This window comes from Oncorhynchus masou, chromosome 32 (assembly GCF_036934945.1).
Source record: "Oncorhynchus masou masou isolate Uvic2021 chromosome 32, UVic_Omas_1.1, whole genome shotgun sequence".
Lineage (NCBI taxonomy): Eukaryota > Metazoa > Chordata > Actinopteri > Salmoniformes > Salmonidae > Oncorhynchus > Oncorhynchus masou.
The window spans coordinates 31609353-31630547 of NC_088243.1; the positions used below are offsets into that span (position 1 = coordinate 31609353).

Genomic DNA, 21195 nt, shown 5'->3' on the forward strand with positions numbered 1-21195 from the left:
AGGGAGGGAGGGAGGGAGGGAGGGAGAGTGAGCGAGCGAGCAATGCAGGCAGGCGGGGCCCACTGGACCATGTGACCTGCTGTCAGGGTACTGGGTTCATTCAGTGGCTGCAGTGGTGGCTGAGTCCTGGCGGTGTCCCAGCTTTTCCACAGCCCACAGTAGCGACGTCTGAGATTGCAGAGGCTTGGTCTAGGTTTGTGATCACAGTTTGAAATTATCTCAATGTGGTCTACTCTGCTCCAGTGGACAGGCCTGCTCTCAGTCAGTTTCCCTCAGAGCTTTGTCTCTACCAAATAGGACAGTCCCAGCCACCACCAGAGAGGACTGGAGAACAATGTGCTACTGCAATAATTGAATACATTTGATTCCAACTAGAGGTTGACCGATTTATGATTTTTCAACGCCGATACCGATTTATTAGAGGACCAAAAAAAGCCGATACCGATTAATCGGACGATTTTAAATAAATAAATAAAAATGTACAATTTCTTTTTTTGTAACAATACTGAATGAACACTTATTTTTAATGTAATATACATCAATAAAATCAATTTAGCCTCAAGTAAATAATGAAACATGTTCAATTTGATTTAAATAATGCAAAAACAAAGTGTTGGAGAAGAAAGTAAAAGTGCAATATGTGCTATGTAAGAACGTTTCAGTTCCTTGCTCAGAACATGAGAACATATGAAAGCTGGTGTTTCCTTTTAACATGAGTCTTCAATATTCCCAGCTAAGAAGTTTTAGGTTGTAGTTATTATAGGAATTATAGGACTATTTCCCTCTATACGATTTGTATTTCATTAACCTTTGACTACTGGATGTTCTTATAGGCACTTTAGTATTGCCAGTGTAACAGTATAGCTTCCGTCCCTCTCCTCGCTCCTCCCTGGGCTCGAACCAGCAACACAACACAACGACTACTAGAAGGCCCAGAGCGAGTGACGTTTGAAACACTATTACACTATTAGCGCGCTAACTAGCTAGCCATTTCACTTCGGTTACACCAGCCTCATCTCGGTAGTTGATAGGCTTGAAGTCATAAACAGCACAATGCTTGACGCACAACAAAGAGCTGCTGGCAAAACGCACAAAAGTGCTGTTTGAATGAATGTTTACGCACCTGCTTCTGCCTACCACCACTCAGTCAGATACTTATATGCAACACAGGACACGCTAGATAATATCTAGTAATATCATCAACCATGTGTAGTTAACTAGTGATTTATGAGTTTTTTATAAGATAAGTTGCTAGCATTAAACTTACCTTGGCTTACTGCATTCGCGTAATAGGCAGTCTCCTTGTGGAGTGCAACGAGAGAGAGGCAGGTCGTTATTGGGCTGGACTAGTTAACTGTGAGGTTGCAAGATTGGATCCCCTGAGCTGACAATGTGAAACTCTGTCGTTCTGCCCCTGAACAAGGCAGTTAACCCACCGTTCCTAGGCTGTCATTGAAAATAAGAATGTGTTCTTAACTGACTTGCCTAGTTAAATAAAGGTAGAAAAAAAAATCGGCGCCCAAAAATACAGATTTTCGATTGTTATGAAAACTATAAATCGGCCATTCCGACCTCTAATTCAAACACTGTGTTTCCAATGAATATTGCTTCACTCATAACGATTTGTAAACAATTCAATGGATGTGAAAGGGATCTATCAGGCTGGCTTATTGTGGGATGTGCAGTATTAGGCCCAGGGCTCCTTCAGATGGGACTAACTCCCAGCCTGTCAATATCCACTCTGCTTCCTGTTGTTGTCACCAAGTGATGAGGTCACATTAGCCAGCCTCTTTTTTGATGACGGGCTGATGGCGCTCTGGAGGATAAGTAGATTTCAGTGGATGGTATGAGAGTCATCTGTGGCTCCCTCAACGGCGCTGGCTATCTTGTAAAAGGCATGGGAATTGATTGTGCTCTGAATCCACATAAAGCTCAAGGATATCTTTCTATTCCATTTCACGGGATGGAAAGGTTGTCTTGATGGTGGAACAGGTTTCCCCCCTGAAATGGCAGCGAAACTGATGACCCATGGAAGGGGATTTCTGCAGGCCCTTCCACTGGTCACAGGACTTTGTCATTCGTTTAGAAGTGGTTTCCCCTGTGGTGGAGTCGGAGGTTCTGACTAGATCTTCGTATTGGAGTGTTGCTGAACTGGAGTAGTACCCACCACAACTATTTTCCACTGTCTGAACAGACCAACTTGTTTTCTATGAGTTGCACGGATGTTCACTGGGGGGTTAACGTTATTGTTAGTTGAGGCTAAGCTTTACTCTTCCTTTGACACTAATAGGTAACTGGTGAAAAGACGGCCCTAGACTCCAGGCTCCTGCCCTGGCCTGAGCGCAGAACATTTGGGGACAGAGCTGTGTCTCTCCCTATCACAACCCTGGACACACCAACCTGAACACCAACATGACCGATGTGGCGATAGTGAAGGAGGGATGGCTGCACAAAAGAGGTGAGTGGGTTTGGACCATTTCCCTGTATCAACAGATGCTTTACTCTTTATTTAGATACACACACACTTTGAGCGGCTGTGTGTGTGTGTGTGTGTGTGTGTGTGTGTGTGTGTGTGTGTGTGTGTGTGTGTGTGTGTGTGTGTGTGTGTGTGTGTGTGTACACACACCTCAAAGCTGGAGCTATAGCTCCCCCCACACAGGGTAAAGGGGAATCTTCCAAGCACAGAGTGGGAACAGAGGTGTGGTCCCAGGGACACAGGCTCAGGAGACAGACAGGGGAACATGTCACTAGGGGCCAGATTCAGACTCAGCAAATGTATGCCTTTCCTACGCACGCCTTTCCTATGCACATCTCTGGAGTCGGTATTCAGACTTACCTTATGCAGGTGTGTAACGGGCTTTGCCGGTGTGGTTCCCTTGCGCTTGCTGAATACATTTAATTCAACTGCTGAAAACCCTCCCACTTGCTGGCCAACAGATTTTTTTTCGTGGTTTTCATTCAATAGGGTTCTCAGTACATTTATCTAATGTCATCCCATTACATTTAGTGTACCTCCTATTTTAATTAGAATTTTCTCGACAGACTATATTGAGAGAACTGTTCAGAATATTAGGGGTCAATTAAATAAAGCCATGTAAATACACATGTTCTTCTTTTTAGCACTGCTTGTTCGATCTAAAAATACTCTAATCTTGTATATTATTTAGGGTTAGGAAAGTATTTATTTATTTGGAGAGCCTTTATGCACAAAATATATTAGAGTGTACAATAGGGGTTATAGTGGTCTTTTAATCTACCCTCATAATTCTCACTTATCATGGAACTGGGCCAACGGTCCAGTTGTCGTGAACTGTGCTCCAGGTTTAAACTCTGCCATGCATGGTCTGGCTTTCATAGTGCATGGAGAATAGTGTTATTTCTAGCGGGGGAAATAAAGTAGATGTGGTTCCACTTGGAACCGCCAGGTTGTTCCACCTTATTCATGTTGTCATTGCACGTGAAGGTGGTAGAGTTACGAGGGAATGAAGTCAAGGTCAGAATACGCCGTATCTGTAGACACACCTCTGCCACATCTTCATTTCTTTGATCTCCAACACAAACGAATAGGGGGTGAATAGCGTGCTATTCGCAAGCTTAAATTCAAAGTCCGAATACGCATAGAGATAAAAGTACATCAAAGGGGAATTCATGTCCATTTACATACGCTTAACTCTGGTCGGAATTCCCCCCTAGGAGAGGAGAGTCCCAGAGGCTGTAAGCCAGGGAACAGCATGCTACGCAGTATGCTCTCCCTAAGGCCTCAGCAGGAACACAACAGGGCCCTGTGTCGTAACATAGTCACCCGAGGCAAGCTTCGCAGGCTGACCCAGGCCCATGCACACTGATGCAACCACTGACGATGCTTCCCTGGGGTGGAGAGAGCAACACTAGGTACTACTGACTTGTCGTTTCAGTACTACTGCATTCTCGTTTACATAAAACACCAAGGTAATCAATATCTGACACCCTTGGATTCTTGGGACATGGCCAGAGGTTGAGGAACACAGATCAGTCTGATGCCTTCAGATGTAAGAGATGTTGTCTGGATGACCAGAGGCAATATATGAAAAACCAAACGAGACAAATAACAAGGAAAGATTAAACGGCATTTGCCTTGTTGGAAGTATATGGACCAAAGTTCATAATTTAGAAGAGTTCTGATTTAATAACAAATGTTAGCTCAAGAGGATCTTTCTAAGGGTGTCTAGTTCTTCTGACGGAATCAATTTCTTTTTACATCGTGCATGTGATTTTAACATCTTTACCTCACTGACACACTTGGTAAGTTGGCATATAGTATGTCTGTTTCCGCTATTCCTTGCCAGAGTGATAAGGAAGCGGGGAGGTTTCTGAAAGATTGCCAGCGTAAAATGTCAAATAGTGACAGGTGAGGGGAAAAACAAACTCCTTGAGCTAAAGTCACATCTTAACCTTGAATTATTGAAGAACAAAGAAAATATACAAATAAACAAACCTTCAGGAATAGGGAGTTGGCATGCTGTCATACCCTAGCAGCTGTGCCCGGTGAAATGTCACCCAGAGCAACTCTGTTTTGATTGGAGGGCGTCTGCCTGCTTGCTGCCCGTTACTTGACAGAACGGATTTTAATGTCACGTCACTGTCACCCCATCTCTGCCCCAGTGCCACAGCACAGAAGTTGAGAATGCAGTAACGAGCTTCTGCTGGCCATCACCATTAGCAAGCCTCCCCTATTCTGTGAACCTTTTAGTTTGATCTGACTCTCTAACCCTACCACTACCATGTCTTATGATAGCACTGTTTAATATTGTGGACTGCAGTCACAGGACAATGCAGGACTGATGTCTACAACTCATTACAGTATATGTTTGATGGCACGTGATTGAGGCAGGCTTCTGCAGCATTCTGAAGGGACTTCCAGGTAGGTGGCAGTGCTGTTGACTGTGGCTGTGCTATCGCGACTGCGTTCTATGCTCCAGACACGCCACGGAGTGAAGCAGCTCAGGTCTTGCCTGGCTGGGAACTGAGAACATCCATACCACCCTTAACCCTCCTAACCCTGATTCCTGTTTGATTCATCATTTGGGCACATGACTGTAAGCCAGTTTTGTAGTTCCCTTTTGTTGCCAGACAATGGCAGAGTAAAGAAAGTAAACTCCAGTCAGTCTAAACCACAGAACGGCCAGTGTGTTCTGTTCTGTATCTTTGTTCCAGTTAGGCCCAGCTCAGTCGGGTGATGCCCAACATCAGACCACACCTTCCCACTCCATCAGCCTTCCCACTACATCATTGACATATGTCATTATTTTGCATTTTTAGTTGGACAATAATTTCAGTTGTCATTCATCTGACAATTGATGACTCTCATTGAAAAACCACTGGCTCCATCCAGGATTTTGGGACACAATCTCAATGTGGCCATAACCTAATCTGTTAATCAGGGGTCCCCAACTAGCGGCCCTTGAGTCAAATTTGGCCCGCGAGAGGTTTTATTTAGCAAAAAATCTATATATTTTTGTTGATGAATTTTCATTGTTGGACATAAGACTGTAAAAATACCAGGAAACCAGCTCCAAGTGATTTTTAATTTTGGAAATCTATTCCCAAATATTTCCACACATAATAGAGATGTATGTGATCTTGTACAAATGGTTAATTAGATTTTTATAGTGCTGTTCTACCAACTGAGGTACTCAACACGCTCTACAAAGTGGTGGGAAACTCCCCTCATCCACCAGCAATGTGTAGCACCCACCTCAGTGATGCACGGTGACCATTTTTGTGCCAGAACGCTCACCACACATCAGGTGGAGAGGTGAGGAGTGAAATATGCCAATTAGGAATGAAGGGGGATGATTATCTAGCCATGTTGGGGGAATTTAGCTACTCCTACAGTAATTGCAATGAGATTTTGAATGACCACAGAGGGTCAGGACAACAGTTTTAACGTCCCATCCGGAAGACTGCACCCTACTCAGGGCAATGTCCCCAAATGTAATTAAGGTTTGAAATTATTTTGTAAAAATATTTGTTTTACGTTCCAGACCCCTGACCATCCGCTCAAGAAAAAAAATGGCCCACGGCTGAATCTAGTTGATGATCCCTGCTGTAAATGTTTTGGATCTACTTGACACCAACCACACAGTTTACATTATATATCTAGTGGTGGTTACATTCAAGGGCTCTTCTAAAGCCTATTTGTCTAAAGTTTCTATCAAAGGTGGAGTGCACCATCCAACATCAGAGGCAGATTGTAGGTTCTCTAGATTCCATGTGAGCGCCGTGGCCAATAACTCAGTGAAGTGTAACAGAACTGTGCTCGTTATCCCTCTCTCTTCCAGGCAGCCCTTGTTCATTGGACTCATTTGCTCTCTGACAAGTATAAAGAGCTGACCCCCTCGTTAGGCTAACGAAGGCCACAACAACTGTTGAATTTGGGTAGCACGCTCAGCTGGCTTAGAGGCGAGAGCAGAGGGAGGGAGCGAGGAAGCAGAGAGGAGAAGAAAGAGAGCTCCAGCACACAGGTTTTTATGATGTTCCTAGAACATCATCACTGTGTGCAGTCCGTTACTCACGTACCCAGCCTGCCTCAGAAGCGGGGTGTTCGGTTTATTCTCTGTGTCACACTGACTGGGTTGATGCTTATTGGATGTGATCCCATGGAGTAAATCATTACTGGACACCTGCGAGTCACAACACCATTATCCCAGAAACCCTAGACCCACTCCAATTTGCATACCGCATCAACAGATCCACAGATGACGCAATTTTCTATTGCACTCCACACTGCCCTTTCGCACCCGGACAAAAGGAACACCTATGTGAGAATGCTATTGTTTGACGACAGTTCAGCTTTCAACACCATAGTGCCCTCAAAGGTCATCACTAAACAATGGACCCTGGGACTAAACACCTCCTTTTGCACCTGGAGCCTGGACTTCCTGACGGACCGCTCCAAGGTGGTAAGGGATAGGTAACAGCACATCTGCCACGCTGATCCTCAACACGGGGGCCCCTCAGGGGTGCATGCTCAGTCCCTTCCTGTACTCACTGTTCACTCATGACAGCACGGCCAAGCACGACTCCAACACCATCCTTAAGTTTGCTGATGACACGAGTGGTAGGCCTGATCACTGACAACGATGAGACAGCCTATGAGGAGGTCAGAGACCTGATCGTGTGGTGCAAGGACAACAACCTCTCCCTCAATGTGATCAAGACAAAGGAGATGATTGTGGACTACAGGAAAAGGAGGACCGCGCATGCCCCCATTCTAATAGATGGGGCTGTATTGGAGCAGGTTGAGAGCTTCAAGTTCCTTGGTGTCCACATCGCCAACAAACTATCATGGTCTAAACACACCAAGACAGTTGTGAAGAGGTCACGACAAAACATATTCCCCCATAGGATACTGAAAAGATTTGGCATGGGTCCTCAACTCCTCATAAGGTTCAACAGCTGCAATATTGAGAACATCCTGACTGGTTGCATCACTGCCTGGTATGGCAACTGCTTTGCCTCCAACCGCAAGGCATTACAGAGGGTAGTTTGTATGGCCCAGTACATCACCGGGGCCAAGCTTCCTGCCATCCAGGACCTCTATACCAGGCGGTGGCAGAGGAAGGCCCTAAAAATGGTCAAAGACTCCAGCCACCCTAGTCATAGACTGTTCCCTCTGCTACCGCACGGCAAGCGGTACTGTAGTACCAAGTCTAGGTCCAAGAAGCTTCTAAACAGCTTCTACCCCCAAGCCATAAGACTCCCGAATAGCTAATCAAAGGGCTACCCAGACTATTTGCATTGCCCCCCCCCTACTACGCTGCTGCTACTCTCTGTTTATTATCTATGCAAAGTTGTTTTAATAGCTCTACCTTCATGTACATATTACCTCAACACCGGTGGCCCCGCACATTGACTCTGTACCGGTACCCACTGTATATAGCCTCCACATTGACTCTGTACCGGTACCCACTGTATATAGCCTCCACATTGACTCTGTACTGGTACCCGGTATATAGCCTCCACATTGACTCTGTACTGGTACCCACTGTATATAGCCTCCACATTGACTCTGTACCCCACTGTATATAGCCTCCACATTGACTCTGTACCGGTACCCACTGTATATAGCCTCCACATTGGCTCTGTACCAGTACCCCCTGTATAAAGCCCCGTTATTGTTATTTACTGCTGCTCTTCAATTAGTTGTTATTCATCTCTTTCTTTTAAAAAAAAAAATCAATGTTTTTAGATATTTTCTTAACTGCATTGTTGGGTAAGGGCTTGTAAGTAAGCAGTTCACTGTAAGGTCTACACCCCAGCTAGCACAGTGGATCTAGGCCGATTCCGGCTGAGGGTAGGGGCACTCGGCTGTAGGTCAGACTCTGCCGACGTCATGTAGTCAGTGTCTGGGCCGCCTTCGGCACTTACTTATGGCTAGGATTCTGGGACTGAGATCTGGCCCAAATGTATTATTTTGGTCTTGGGCCGATTGGGGCTACTGTGATCAGAAAATACAATTAACATTTTAAAGAAATTCTTTAATAGTCCTGTGTAGTATTTTGATATGAATGAAAAACTTTATGGATGGAGCCTCTGCCGAGTGGCGCAGTGTTCTAAGACGATGCATCGCAGTGCAAACTGCGTTTCTACAGATGCTGGTTTGAGACCTGTGCTGTCTGCGCCCGAGAGACCAATGAGGCAACACGCAATTAGCCCAGCATCATCCGAGTTAGTGGAGGGGTTGGCCGGCCGGGATGTCCTTGTCCAATCGCGCTGTAGCGATTCCTGTAGTGGGCTAGGCGCATGCACACTGACACGGTCACCATGGTGTTTTCTCTGACAGAAAATGTTTTTTTTTTGTGGATGGGTATAATTTGTATGTGTAATATTTAAAATTACTAAATGTATTTAAATTTGCATCGGGCCACTTCTGGGGGGATTCTGGTAAGATGCGGACAAATTCTGCAGAATTTCGGTTGACGGAAACGGCCGCTTCTGGGCTGATTCCTCATCGCTAGCTGGGACAAGTTGTATTCGAAGCATGTGACAAATAAAATTTGATATGATCTCGCCAGCTTTCTAGCATAGTAGCTAATAGCTAGCTAACACCACAGATGAAGGTGTTAGTTAACGTAATCTTTGCTAACAGGTATCTGCTTATCGAGCTTGCATATTGCATGCATGTCCGGGCATGTCAACACAAGCCTTATTATTAATGACTTAACTAATCTAATATTTGAAACAGAAGTTTGATTTTGGTCACTGTCAGTTCATCCATTTCCCAATACTGTACATTCATGTTGAAGTGAGCTAGCTTGCTGCCTGCTGCTACTGCTGATTTATTTATTTTTTCTCCCCAGCTAGACATTCCTCGGCATTGAGCAGTGTTTGTGACTCGGGCGGTGAGAGGTAGCTGGCATAGCAGCAGCTTTGCTATGTAAAGGGACTATCGGCTAAGCCGATAAAGGCTGATAGCCGATAGACTAGAAGAGGCTGATATCGGCCCGATACATCGGTTCAGGCATATTATCGGTCGTTTTGTTATGTGGGTATGTATGTACAGTCGTGGTCAAATGTTTTGAATGACACAAACATTAATTTCCACAAAGTCTGATGCCTCAGTTTGTATGAAGGAATTTGCATATACTCCAGAATGTTATGAAGAGTAATCAGATGAATTGCAATTAATTGCAAAGTCCCTCTTTGCCATGCAAATAAACTGAATCCCCCAAAACATTTTCCACTGCATTTCAGCCTTGCCACAAAAGGACCAGCTGACATGTCAGGGATTCTCTCGTTAACACAGGTGTGAGTGTTGACAAGGCTGGAGATCACTCTGTCATGCTGATTGAGTTCGAATAACAGACTGGAAGCTGCAAAAGGAGGGTGGTGCTTGGAATCATTGTTCTTCCTCTGTCAGCCATGGTTACCTGCAAGGAAACACGTACTGTCTTCATTGCTTTGGACAAAAAGGGCTTCACAGGCAAGGATATTGCTGCCAGTAAGATTGCACCTAAATCAACCCTTTATCGGATCATCAAGAACTTAAAGGAGAGCGGTTCAATTGTTGTGAAGGGCTTCAGGGTGCCCAAGAAAGGGCTCCAGGACCGTCCTCCTAAAGTTGATTCACCTGCGGGATTGGGGCACCATCAGTACAGAGCTTGCTTAGGAATGGCAGCAGGCAGGTGTGAGTGCATCTGCACGCACAGTGAGGCGAAGACTTTTGGAAGATGGCCTGGTGTCAAGAAGGGCAGCAAAGAAGCCACTTCTCTCTAGGAAAAACATCAGGGACAGACTGATATTCTGTAAAGGTACAGGGATTAGACTGCTGAGGACTGGGGTAAAGTCATTTTCTCTGAATCCTCTTTCCTATTGTTTTGGGCATCCGGAAAAAAGCTTGTTCTGAGAGGACAAGGTGAGCACTACCATCAGTCCTGTGTCATGCCAACAGTAAAGCATCCTGTGACCATTCATGTGGGGTTGTTTCTCAGCCAAGGGAGTGGGCTCACTCACAATTTTGCCAAAGAAGACAGCCATGAATAAAGAACTGTACCATCCTCCGAGAGAAACTTCTCCCAACCATCCAAGAACAGTTTGGTGACGAACAATGCCTTTTCCAACATGATGGAGCACCTTGCCATAAGGAAAAGGTGATAACCTAAGTGGCTCGGGGAACAAAACGTCAATATTTTGGGTCCATGGCCAGGAAACTCCCCAGACCTTAATCCCATTGAGAACTTGTGGTCAATCCTCAAGAGGTGGGTGGACAAACAAAACTCCACAAATTCTAACAAACTCCAAGTATTGATTATGCAAGAATGGGCTGCCATCAGTCAAGATGTGGCCCAGAAGTTAATTGACAGCATGCCAGGACAGATTGCAGATGTCTTTAAAAAGAAGGGTCAACAATGCAAGTATTGGCTCTTTGCATCAACATCATGTAATTAATAAAAGCCTTTGACACTTATGAAATGCTTGTAATTGTACTTCAGTATTCCATGTTAATATCTGACCAATATCTAAAGATAATGAAGCAGCAAACTTTGTGAAAAGTAATATTTGTGTCATTCTCAACTTTTGGCCACGACTTTATGTAAGCATGCATGCACGTTTTTGAGTACCTAATATGGTTGCTTCTCATACAACCACACACCATTTAGAAACTTGTTTTTACACATCTTTCAAGCTATATTTTCTCAGTATCAAAGCAGTAAAAGGGAACTGGGTGTGTTCTGTTTTTGCTTTTCAAAGGAACCGACCCAACTGATTTAACTCTGTCTCATGACACTGCAATGCTGATCACCCCAGGACTTTGTCTGGCTGCCAGCTTTACCGACAGGCTCGCCTCGCCTCCTTCACACACACCCTTCATTAGGTTACAGCCTGCCATAGGCCACACACTGGTCCTGCTCATACACACACACCACCTCACTATAGCAGCAGGGGCTGCCCCAGGGCCATTATGCCCTGTCCACACTCACGCCACCCAGCTAGCTAAAAGTGTACCAGTAACCAAACTTTAAACGCCAGAAGCAGAGTCGGGCAGCAGCAGAGGGTCGCTCCCCAGGAGGGGAGTGCTCTGCCTGGTGTCTGGGTGTCAGCAGGGCCCCCTGCTCTGGTAATGGGAAGCAGCCTCCTGCTAAATGTGGTGGAGATAAGTACATTGTCTGGGTACAGCTGTCGACAGGCAGGCTGGATGGTAGGGGAACAGGAGGCCAGGGAGAGCCACCTCCGTCACTTGTCTCCGCTCGCAGTGAGCCCGCTGTGTGCTTACTTTTCTGTGCAACATCCTCCTGCTCCACAACTGTGGCTCCTGGCTGTGCTCCCCCTACCCCTCTCTCTCTCTCTCTCTCTCTGGATTTGTCACTTACTTTCTTTATTCAATTCTCTCTGTCCCCTTTTCTCTCTTTACCCCATATCCTGCTTCCTACTCCCACTCTCTTCCTCCTCTCCCTCTTTCTTAATCCTCTCATTTCTTCTCTGCCTCTGCCAGTCGCCCCCCCCACCACAACCTCCTCGCCCTCTCTCCCTTCTCCAGCTCCTCCCTCCCCTTTACCAGGATAATGACCCTGCTGACAACACAGAGCCGAGGCGGAAGCTGCTTCTGACTGGTGTGGCGCTCCCAGTCTGACATCAATCACATCACTGGCTCTCCCCGGCAGCTGGGACAGCGAAAGAGGTGGAGTGTGGACAGGCAGGGCTGCTCAGCTGTCCATAGAGCCTGACTGTGACTGTATGTTCAGACTGCTGTCACGTTCATCAGACCATCATCATGATACACATCCAGATTACACGTAGTGCCTCATCTGGCTCAGGGACAACTTGTCATTATGGATCACAGACAGATATACCTTAACAAATGTATTTGAATTGGCCTTACCTCTCCTTGAGGTAGAAATGTAATGTCCCCTTTTATTATACATGATTGTATCATTTAAGAGTGATGGACTGTTCCCTGGTCATTTAAAGTTAATTGGCACTCATTTGAACTGAATAATGTGTGTTTATTTGTTTGTCATGCAGTAACCCAGTTAACTAATCCATGGTCAGCTTGTTTACCAAAAGGAGGGGCCAAATTTCACACACAGAAAAGCAGGGTGTACTTCCCACAGTGTGTCTATGGTAATAAGCAGGTGTCATTTGCTGTGGAGAAGAAGTGAGGGCTTTCTTACGAGCGTGAGAAAGAGGGGCAGACTCCGCACCCCCTCCCCGTGTCCCCCCTTTTTTCCTGTAGCAGCAGCAGCCGCAGCAGCAGAGCGGGAGGGGGAGATGAAGAGAGGGCTGCAGTGGAGGCTGAGGCGGCCCTTCCCTGCGACCTGTTGAGGCTGCTGCCAAAGCCCCGGCAGTGCAGTCCCATCCAGCTGCATGGGAGAAAGAGATGGGCCAACAAAAGAAGAGGGGGACAGCAGGAAGAAAAGAAAGAATGAAGGAGCCCAAACTCCTGGGCGGTTTAGCCTGGCATGTGAGCGGGCCTGTTGTGAGCCTTGTCTGCCTTATATGGTCATGGGGAGAGGGGCTGCCCAGAGGCCCTGAGTCCCGGGGCTGGCTGGGATGAGGATGGGAGCAGTATTGGGGTGGTGGTACAGAGTGGTGACCCTTCCATCAGGGAGCCCCTTCTCCTCTGGAGCGGCACAGAGGCTCATTGAGATGCAGGGCGCAGGGCTGTGGGCTGCAGCTGCAGTCTACAGGCAGGGCCCAGCAGAAAAGGGCTGAAGGGATGGAGGGGGTGACTGAGGAATAACCAACAAAAGAGACACACACACCCCTCTCCCCCTGCTTTGGCGTTTGAATTCCTTAATCCGCAACCCTTCTCCTCCCGATGTGCTTTACAACTGCGGTTCCCAACCTTTCCCTTTCCGGGGACAACCAAATCACTGTCAAAAGCTTTTCAGGACCACCATTCGCGGAGATGCAGATTTTTGTTTTTTACCTTTATCTTGGCTGTCAAATTGTCCATTTTAGCAGTGACTAACAAATTAAAGGTTTATCATTATTAACAATTGGCATTGTGGAAAGTAATGTAAAATGTATTTAATACCATTAATACTGCCAACTGTTACTAATTTTGGAAGATTTTTATTTTATATATTTTTTCTATAAATGATATATATATTTTTAAATTAAATCTATAGATATAGTGTGTGGACCACCTGCAGACCACAGGTTGAAAACCACAGCTCTACACATACACTCACACAGTTACCACTGACTCCCTTCTTCTCTCTCATCCCCAAACTATGAATGGACGGCCAGGCAGGGACAAAACCACCACAGCAGCCCCCTCAGGAAGTCCAACCACTGGGTGTGGGCACTGTGCTGAGAGGGGCTTGTTTTGTCTGACCTCTTCTCCCCTTTCTTAACATTTATTTTCCACTCTCATTCCTCCCTCTCTCTCTCTCTCTGTCTGTGTCTCTCTGTCTGTGTCTGTACTCTATGTGCCTGTGATGCCAGACAGATCACAGGGGTTGGCCTCTCCTTTGCAGTGTGATGAATGTTGCATGATGTGTTTATTAAAGAGCTAGCTGTGGCAGCCGGGACCTCACATTCCTGCCGTTGTCACGTAGAGACAGAGCGAACATGACGCTTCTCAGACTCGCAAGCTAACCTCTGACACTCTATACAGCATGCTCTCCCTTTTACATTTTCCCTTAATCTTCTTTTCAATGACACACTGTCTGCCTGGGCCTCTTAAGCTAAGCTGACTTGCGAATGTCCTCTGTGTCAAATGGTAGTATTAATGTACACTGAGCAAAAATATAAACGCAATATGCAACAAGTTCAAAGATTTGACTGAGTTACAGTTCATATAAAGAAATCAGTTAATTGAAATAAAAATCATTAGACCTTATTCTATTTATTTCACATGACTGGGAATACAGATATACATCCATTGGTCCCAGATACCTTGAAAAAAAAGTAGGGGCGTGGATCAGAAAACCAGTTAGTATCTAGTGTGATCACCATTTGCCTCATGCTGTGCGATGCATCTCTTTCGCATAGAGTTGATCAGGCTGTTGAATGTAGCCTGTGGAATGTTGTCCCACTCCTGTGCGAAGTTGCTGAATATTGTCAGGAATTGGAACACGTTGTCTTACACGTCGATCCAGAGCATCCCAAACATGCTCAATGGATGACATGTCTGGTGATTATGCAGGCCATGGAATAACTGGGACATTTTCAGCTTCCAGGAATTGTGTACAGATCCTTGCGACATGGGCCCGTGCATTATCATGTTGAAACATGAGGTAATGGCGGTGGATGAATGGCACGACAATGGGCCTCAGGATCTTGTCACGGTATCCCTGTGCATTCAAATTGCCATCGATAAAATGCAATGGAACATGATACCAACACTTTACATGTTGCATTTATATTTTTGTTCATTGTAGATCCAAATCGGTTACCCACTCTTTCTTTTACAATGTAATGATATTGAAAACCGTATCTAGGTACAATCTGGATTTTTTTTTTAATAACTTTTCATTAGTTTGAGTGAATTATTTTTGTCAGAATAGACTGTTCACCTTAGTAAGTTAAGTAGAATGTTTTTGATGAATGTGTCTGTTTTTTAAAGCTCTTTTAAAGTACGGTGTCAGCTCACAAACCATTCAGACACATTCAGTCATGGCACCAGTTCTGAAGAAAACGACACAACACGGTAACATATGGGCAGTTCCATGGTAACAGAATTATGCTGAGACTCCAATTTTCAATTTAAAAAGTATGCCAAACAAAACCATTGATTACAAAGTTAAACAAACCATACAACTATATGTGCAAGAACTACTTTTTAACCATTTCCACAGAAAAAAAATGCAAAAACACATTTACTCAGTTCAGATATAAAGTTTGGTAACCGAACGATGGTAAAATCTCTTCTTTTTTTTATGTGACCGAATTAAGATTCAAAGATTCACACCTTGACTTTGAAAAATGTATTTTGGTTATTGAACTACAATAAGTAAAGCGTATTTACACCCAGTAACAGAATGATGGTAACAGAATTACATCTTTGGCCTCTGATCTGTGCTATAGAGAAATGCATAATTATGAATGTCATTTATCCTGAATAGCTACACAAAGGTAGAAATATGCAATATCCTCCTTTACATTTTAATGAGTTCTATCTACAAACAAGACCAATTTTGGTTGGTCTGGACCGGACCACATCTGTACCAATCATAGATATCTGTTTCACAGGTTTGGGTGTCATAGTAAAGTATAATACAGTAGTGTTCAGTAGAGTATAATTCAGTACAAAAAAAGTACTGCATGGTGCATTTGAAAGTATTCAGACCCCCTGACTTCTTACACATTTTGTCAAGTTACTGCCTTATTCTAAAATGGATTTAAAAAAAATATTTTATCAATCTACACACGAAACCATATAACGACCAAATCAACAAAACCCCCCCTGGAAATTTCACATTTTATATTAGTATTCAGACCCTTTAATCAGTACTTTGTTGAAGCACCTAGTGATTACAGCCTTGAGTCTTGGGTATGACGCTCCAAGCTTGGCACACCTCCAATTCTTCTCTACAGTTCCTCACAAGCGCTGTCAGGTTGGATTGGGAGCATCGCTGCACAGCTATTTTCAGGTCTCTCCAGAGATGTGAGATCGGGTTCAAGTCCGGACTCTGGCTGGACCACTCAAGTACATTGAGCTAACTAGCTAGACATTTCACATTGGTTACACCAGGCATTAGGCTGATAGGCTTGAAGTCATAAACAGCGCTGTGCTTGCGAAGAGCTGCTGGCAAAACGCACGAAAGTCAGACTGCTCTATCAAATCAGACTTAATTATAACATAATGACACACAGAACTACAAGCCTTATTAATATGATCGAATCCGGAAACTATCATTTAGAAAACAAAATGTTTATTTCAGTGAAATACGGAACCGTTTGGTATTTTATCTTTTTAATTTATTTTTTACTAGGCAAGTCAGTTAAGAACAAATTCTTATTTTCAATGACGGCCTAGGAACAGTGGGTTAACTGCCTGTTCAGGGGCAGAACAACAGATTTGTACCTTGTCAGCTCAGGGATTCGAACTTGCAACCTTTCGGTTACTAGTCCAACGCTCTAACCACTAGGCTACCCTGCCGCCCCATCTAATGGATGGCATCCCTAAGTTTAAATATTCTTGTTACATTGCACAACCTTCAATGTATGTCATAATTGCGGGGCGACAGGGTGGTTAGAGTGTTGGACTAGTAACCGGAAGGTTGCAAGTTCAAACCCCTGAGCTGACAAGGTACAAATCTGTCATTCTGCCCCTGAACTGTTCCTAGGCTGTCATTGAAAATAAGAATTTGTTCTTAACTGACTTGCCTAGTTAAATAAAGATAAAATAAATAAAAAATTCTGGCAAATTATTTTGCAATTGAGCCAGGCAGCCCAAACTGTTGCATATACCCTGACTCTGCGTGCAATGAACGCAAGAGAAATGACACAATTTCACCTGCTAAACTGGATTAGTAGTTATAACTAGTGATTATGATTGATTGTTTTTTATAAGATAAGTTTAATGCTAGCTAGCAATTTACCTTGGCTTCTACTGCATTCGCGTAACAGGCAGCCTACTCGTGGAGTACAATGGTTAGTGCGTTGGACTAATCTATCGTTCTGTCCCTGAACAAGGCAGTTAACCCACAGTTCCTAGGCCGTCATTGAAAATAAGAATGTGTTCTTAACCGACTTGCCTAGTTAAATAAAAGGTGTAAATACATTTATTTTTTAAATAATCGGAAATCGGCGCACAAAAAACTTGAAATCGGCCCTAATTAATCGGCCATTCCGATTTAATCGGTCGACCTCTAGTGTGTATGTATTGATATGTTGATGTAATTCTGTCCTTGAGCTGTTCTTGTTTATTAATGTTCTGTATTTTATCATGTTTTGTGTGGACCCCAGGAAGAGTAGCTGCTGCTTTCACAACAGCTAATGGGGATCCTAATAAAATACCAAAAGTGCAGTTAAAAATGCATAAAATCAAAAAATATATATGAATGATATTTCCACGCTATGTGGTTGAAATGCGACTGACATTTTGAAAACTATGATATTGCCCTTTTCGTGTTCAGGTGGGATGGAACTTTTGGCCCACATCATGACCTCACAATGGTCTGATTTATAATATACCAATGAACGTTCATCTGGATAAGTGCGTGGGCTCGAGAGAGCATCCAGGCTGTGTATGTAAATATCTTCAAATTTGTTTCCTAATGCCCAAAAGATTAGATTGAGCATTTAAAGGGCTTAAGGAGACTCAGGGAAATAAATGCTAAATATATTTGTGAGTTATGTTCATTAAATGAACACACACACACAGTTATTTATTAGACATAGTGATAATTTGCAAAGACTGCACGGGGGGCTTTACAAATGTGCTTTTTTTTGGTAACAGAATGACAACACTTGGCAATATTTATTTTAACTTACAGAAGGCAAAACACTTCTGCAAGTTAAATGTTGATATTATTTGTCAGGGGTCTTCACCTCAACGTTATTGTATTTCTAATACCTTATTTAGAATTTTTCTGCTAGATGTTTTCTAAGACCACTTTTTCAATCTGTTTAACCAGAAATCAAAAGCTTTTGCTTATTACAACTTTTGGTGGTGGAAAAATGTATAAACGCCTTAATTTCTCATACTCTTAGCTTTCATATGACACCAAATGTGATGTGCTCCTATGCGCTTCACATGTTGGTGCTCATGGGGCTTTACATGGAACTGCCCATATACAATATTTGGCCAATTGGCCATCTATGCAGCTGTAAGTCATTGAGTGTGTGTGTGGAGGGCGTGGCACTGGAACATTGTGTCCACACACAAGCCATGTAGCAGTTGGCAAATAAAGATGAATTCTCTTGTGTTTGGCAGATTCTCACTGTTCATTATTTTCCACTTTGCCAAGCGTGCATCCCAGACCTCAGCAGCTGTTTGTCATGTAAAGACACTCTATCAGCCCCCGACAGCTCCACACATGCCCCCCCCCCCCACACACACACAAACGTGCGCGTATAGACTTCACTCACGCTCTCAGGCACGTGTGTAGTGAACATATGTAGTAATCTCTCTCGCTACCTTCTGGTTCTCTCCTCCCTCATCTCATTCATTTACAGTTTGTACTCTCGTCTACATCCTTTGCTCCTATAACTTTATCTGACGTCTCTGGAACAAATGTAGAGCAGGCTCCAACAATGGAAAAGGATCCTGTTTGTGGTTGTTGTTGTGCATATGTTTCCGGGATGAGTCTGTAGTCAAAGTTACCCATCTCAAAGATGGTTCAGTTCTTGATCTTATCTGCTATGTTGTCAGGCTGTCTGTCCAGTTGTTTCCTGTTTTCTACAATCAAAATGTTCTAGTGAGATGAAATAGGCCAGTTTACTGCAGCTGAAAGACTTTGAAGATAGAGTTGATAGCAGGGGACTCCTTTTTATCCCAGAGTCCCTTTTCTTAGTCAGCATGTTGTCTCCTCTCTTACTCTCTATCCTGCAACATGACCAATCTGTCAAAATATAGTGTGTCAAACACATAGTTAGTGAGTCATTTCATTTGTCTATGAATGAGTCTTGACATCCCCTCTCACTGTGCAAAGACATCAAATCAACATCTAGTCCACATTGGTTCAACGTAATTTCATTGCCAACCAGTGGGCTGCTGCTGTTGTCTGCACATCCATAGCCTCATATCCCATAAGCCTGCAGTCCCAAGTTGTGGGGATAGCACTGTAGGATGTCAACATAACATTAGCACAGCGAAGTACAGTATAGTAGTGGGCTGGGTTTTTAGTCTTAGAAAAAGGTCATTGTAAAAAGTAGAAGTGACAATGGAAAGGGGAAGTGCATGTAAATAGAAAACACAGCAGAGTCATGGCTGTTTTCTACGGGGGGCAGACTGCAGGTAACAGAAATGGGCACACAGACCGACGGATGTGGGCATTTCTACCATCACATGACTCCATAGGCCCCAGTCAGGATGTGGACACTTATGGCTGGTCAGGATGTCCTCGCTCCAGCCAGACCAGAGACCATCTTCTCATTTTATAACCTGTCTCATAGGAGACACTGGCAGTATGCATGTTATCGAAGGGCTTTTAAACATTCACAGCCATTGTTTTCACCATTGTTTTATTTGGAAGAGCATAAGAAGCACACAAACCATTTTGTTCTGCCAATTGCACCAAAGTCAGTCCTGGTGTGGTGAGCCTGCTGTGGACCGAGCCTGTTGTGGTACGAGCCTGCTGTGGAGTCTCAGGGTGGGGTTAGGTGGAGAGGTGTCACATTCCACCATGATGACCTTGTTCAGTTCACTGAACTCCCTACTCTCTGGTCTTTTCATGCTAGTGTCTCCTGAGATGCCGTTTGTATTACAGTGAAGGATGACCATGAAGTGTCTGTCACCTTGGCTTTGTTGTTTGTAGTGACACTGTGACAGGGTACAGTGTGTATTCATCATCACCTTGTCTTTGTTGTTATGTAGTGACACTGTGACAGGGTACAGTGTGTATTCATCGTCACCTCGTTGAGAGCCATGTGACAGAGCCAAGCTTTGCGTGGAGGAATGTCTCTGTGGTGCTTTCCAGACACAAGGCATGGTGGACACCAACTCGTGCCAGCCTGGGTGGGCATCGTGCGTCAGAGGAGCTGGCAGGCCAAATCCAGGCCCCATGCAGGCCCTCTGTGCGTGGGGAGGGCAAAAATAGCTGTTGTCAGATATACTGTACATTCAAACATAGACGTATACATTGTAGAGTGTACTTTCGTGCACATAAACAAACATCTGTCTCTTCTTCTCTGTGTTGGGACCATGGTCTAGATGCCAGTTTGTGGCCTCGACACAATTAAGGTAATCACTCAGCCAGTTAGCGTCATTGTTGAAAACCCCAAACAGTAGACTTAGCCTACTTACTGAATCTCTGTATTCTTCTGGAAAGAGTTGAGCGGAGCCCTGCCAGTGTGTTAGGCTAACGCTTCCTCCGTCACTGTGTTAGGCTAACGCTTCCTCCGTCACTGTGTTAGGCTAACGCTTCCTCCGTCACTGTGTTAGGCTAACCCTTCCTCCGTCACTGTGTTAGGCTAACCCTTCCTCCGCCACTGTGTTAGGCTAACCTCTTCCTCCGCCACTGTGTTAGGCTAACCCTTCCTCCGTCACTGTGTTAGGCTAACTGTGTTAGGCTAACCTTCCTCCGTCACTGTGTTAGGCTAACCCTTCCTCCGTCACTGTGTTAGGCTAACCCTTCCTCCGTCACTGTGTTAGGCTAACCCTTCCTCCGCCACTGTGTTAGGCTAACCCTTCCTCCGCCACTGTGTTAGGCTAACCCTTCCTCTGCCACTGTGTTAGGCTAACCCTTCCTCTGCCACTGTGTTAGGCTAACCCTTCCTCCGCCACTGTGTTAGGCTAACCCTTCCTCTGCCACTGTGTTAGGCTAACCCTTCCTCTGCCAGTGTGTTAGGCTAACCCTTCCTCTGCCAGTGTGTTAGGCTAACCCTTCCTCTGCCACTGTGTTAGGCTAACCCTTCCTCTGTCACTGTGTTAGGCTAACCCTTCCTCTGTCACTGTGTTAGGCTAACCCTGTGTTAGGCTAACCCTTCCTCTGCCACTGTGTTAGGCTAACCCTTCCTCTGCCACTGTGTTAGGCCACTGTGTTGGGCCCTTCCTCTGTCACTGTGTTAGGCTAACCCTTCCTCTGCCACTGTGTTAGG

At 44.6% G+C, this 21195-nt stretch overlaps 1 protein-coding gene across 1 annotated transcript in view; it reads left to right on the forward strand.

The window, feature by feature from the left end:
• Nucleotides 1-21195, forward strand: part of LOC135525926 (RAC-alpha serine/threonine-protein kinase-like) — a 47736-nt gene that overhangs the window by 10034 nt on the left and 16507 nt on the right. Inside the window, exon 2 of the mRNA XM_064953900.1 lies at nucleotides 2291-2458. Coding sequence (XP_064809972.1) covers nucleotides 2413-2458 — 46 coding nt within the window. The 5' untranslated portion in view covers nucleotides 2291-2412. The remainder of the gene's footprint in view (nucleotides 1-2290; nucleotides 2459-21195) is intronic.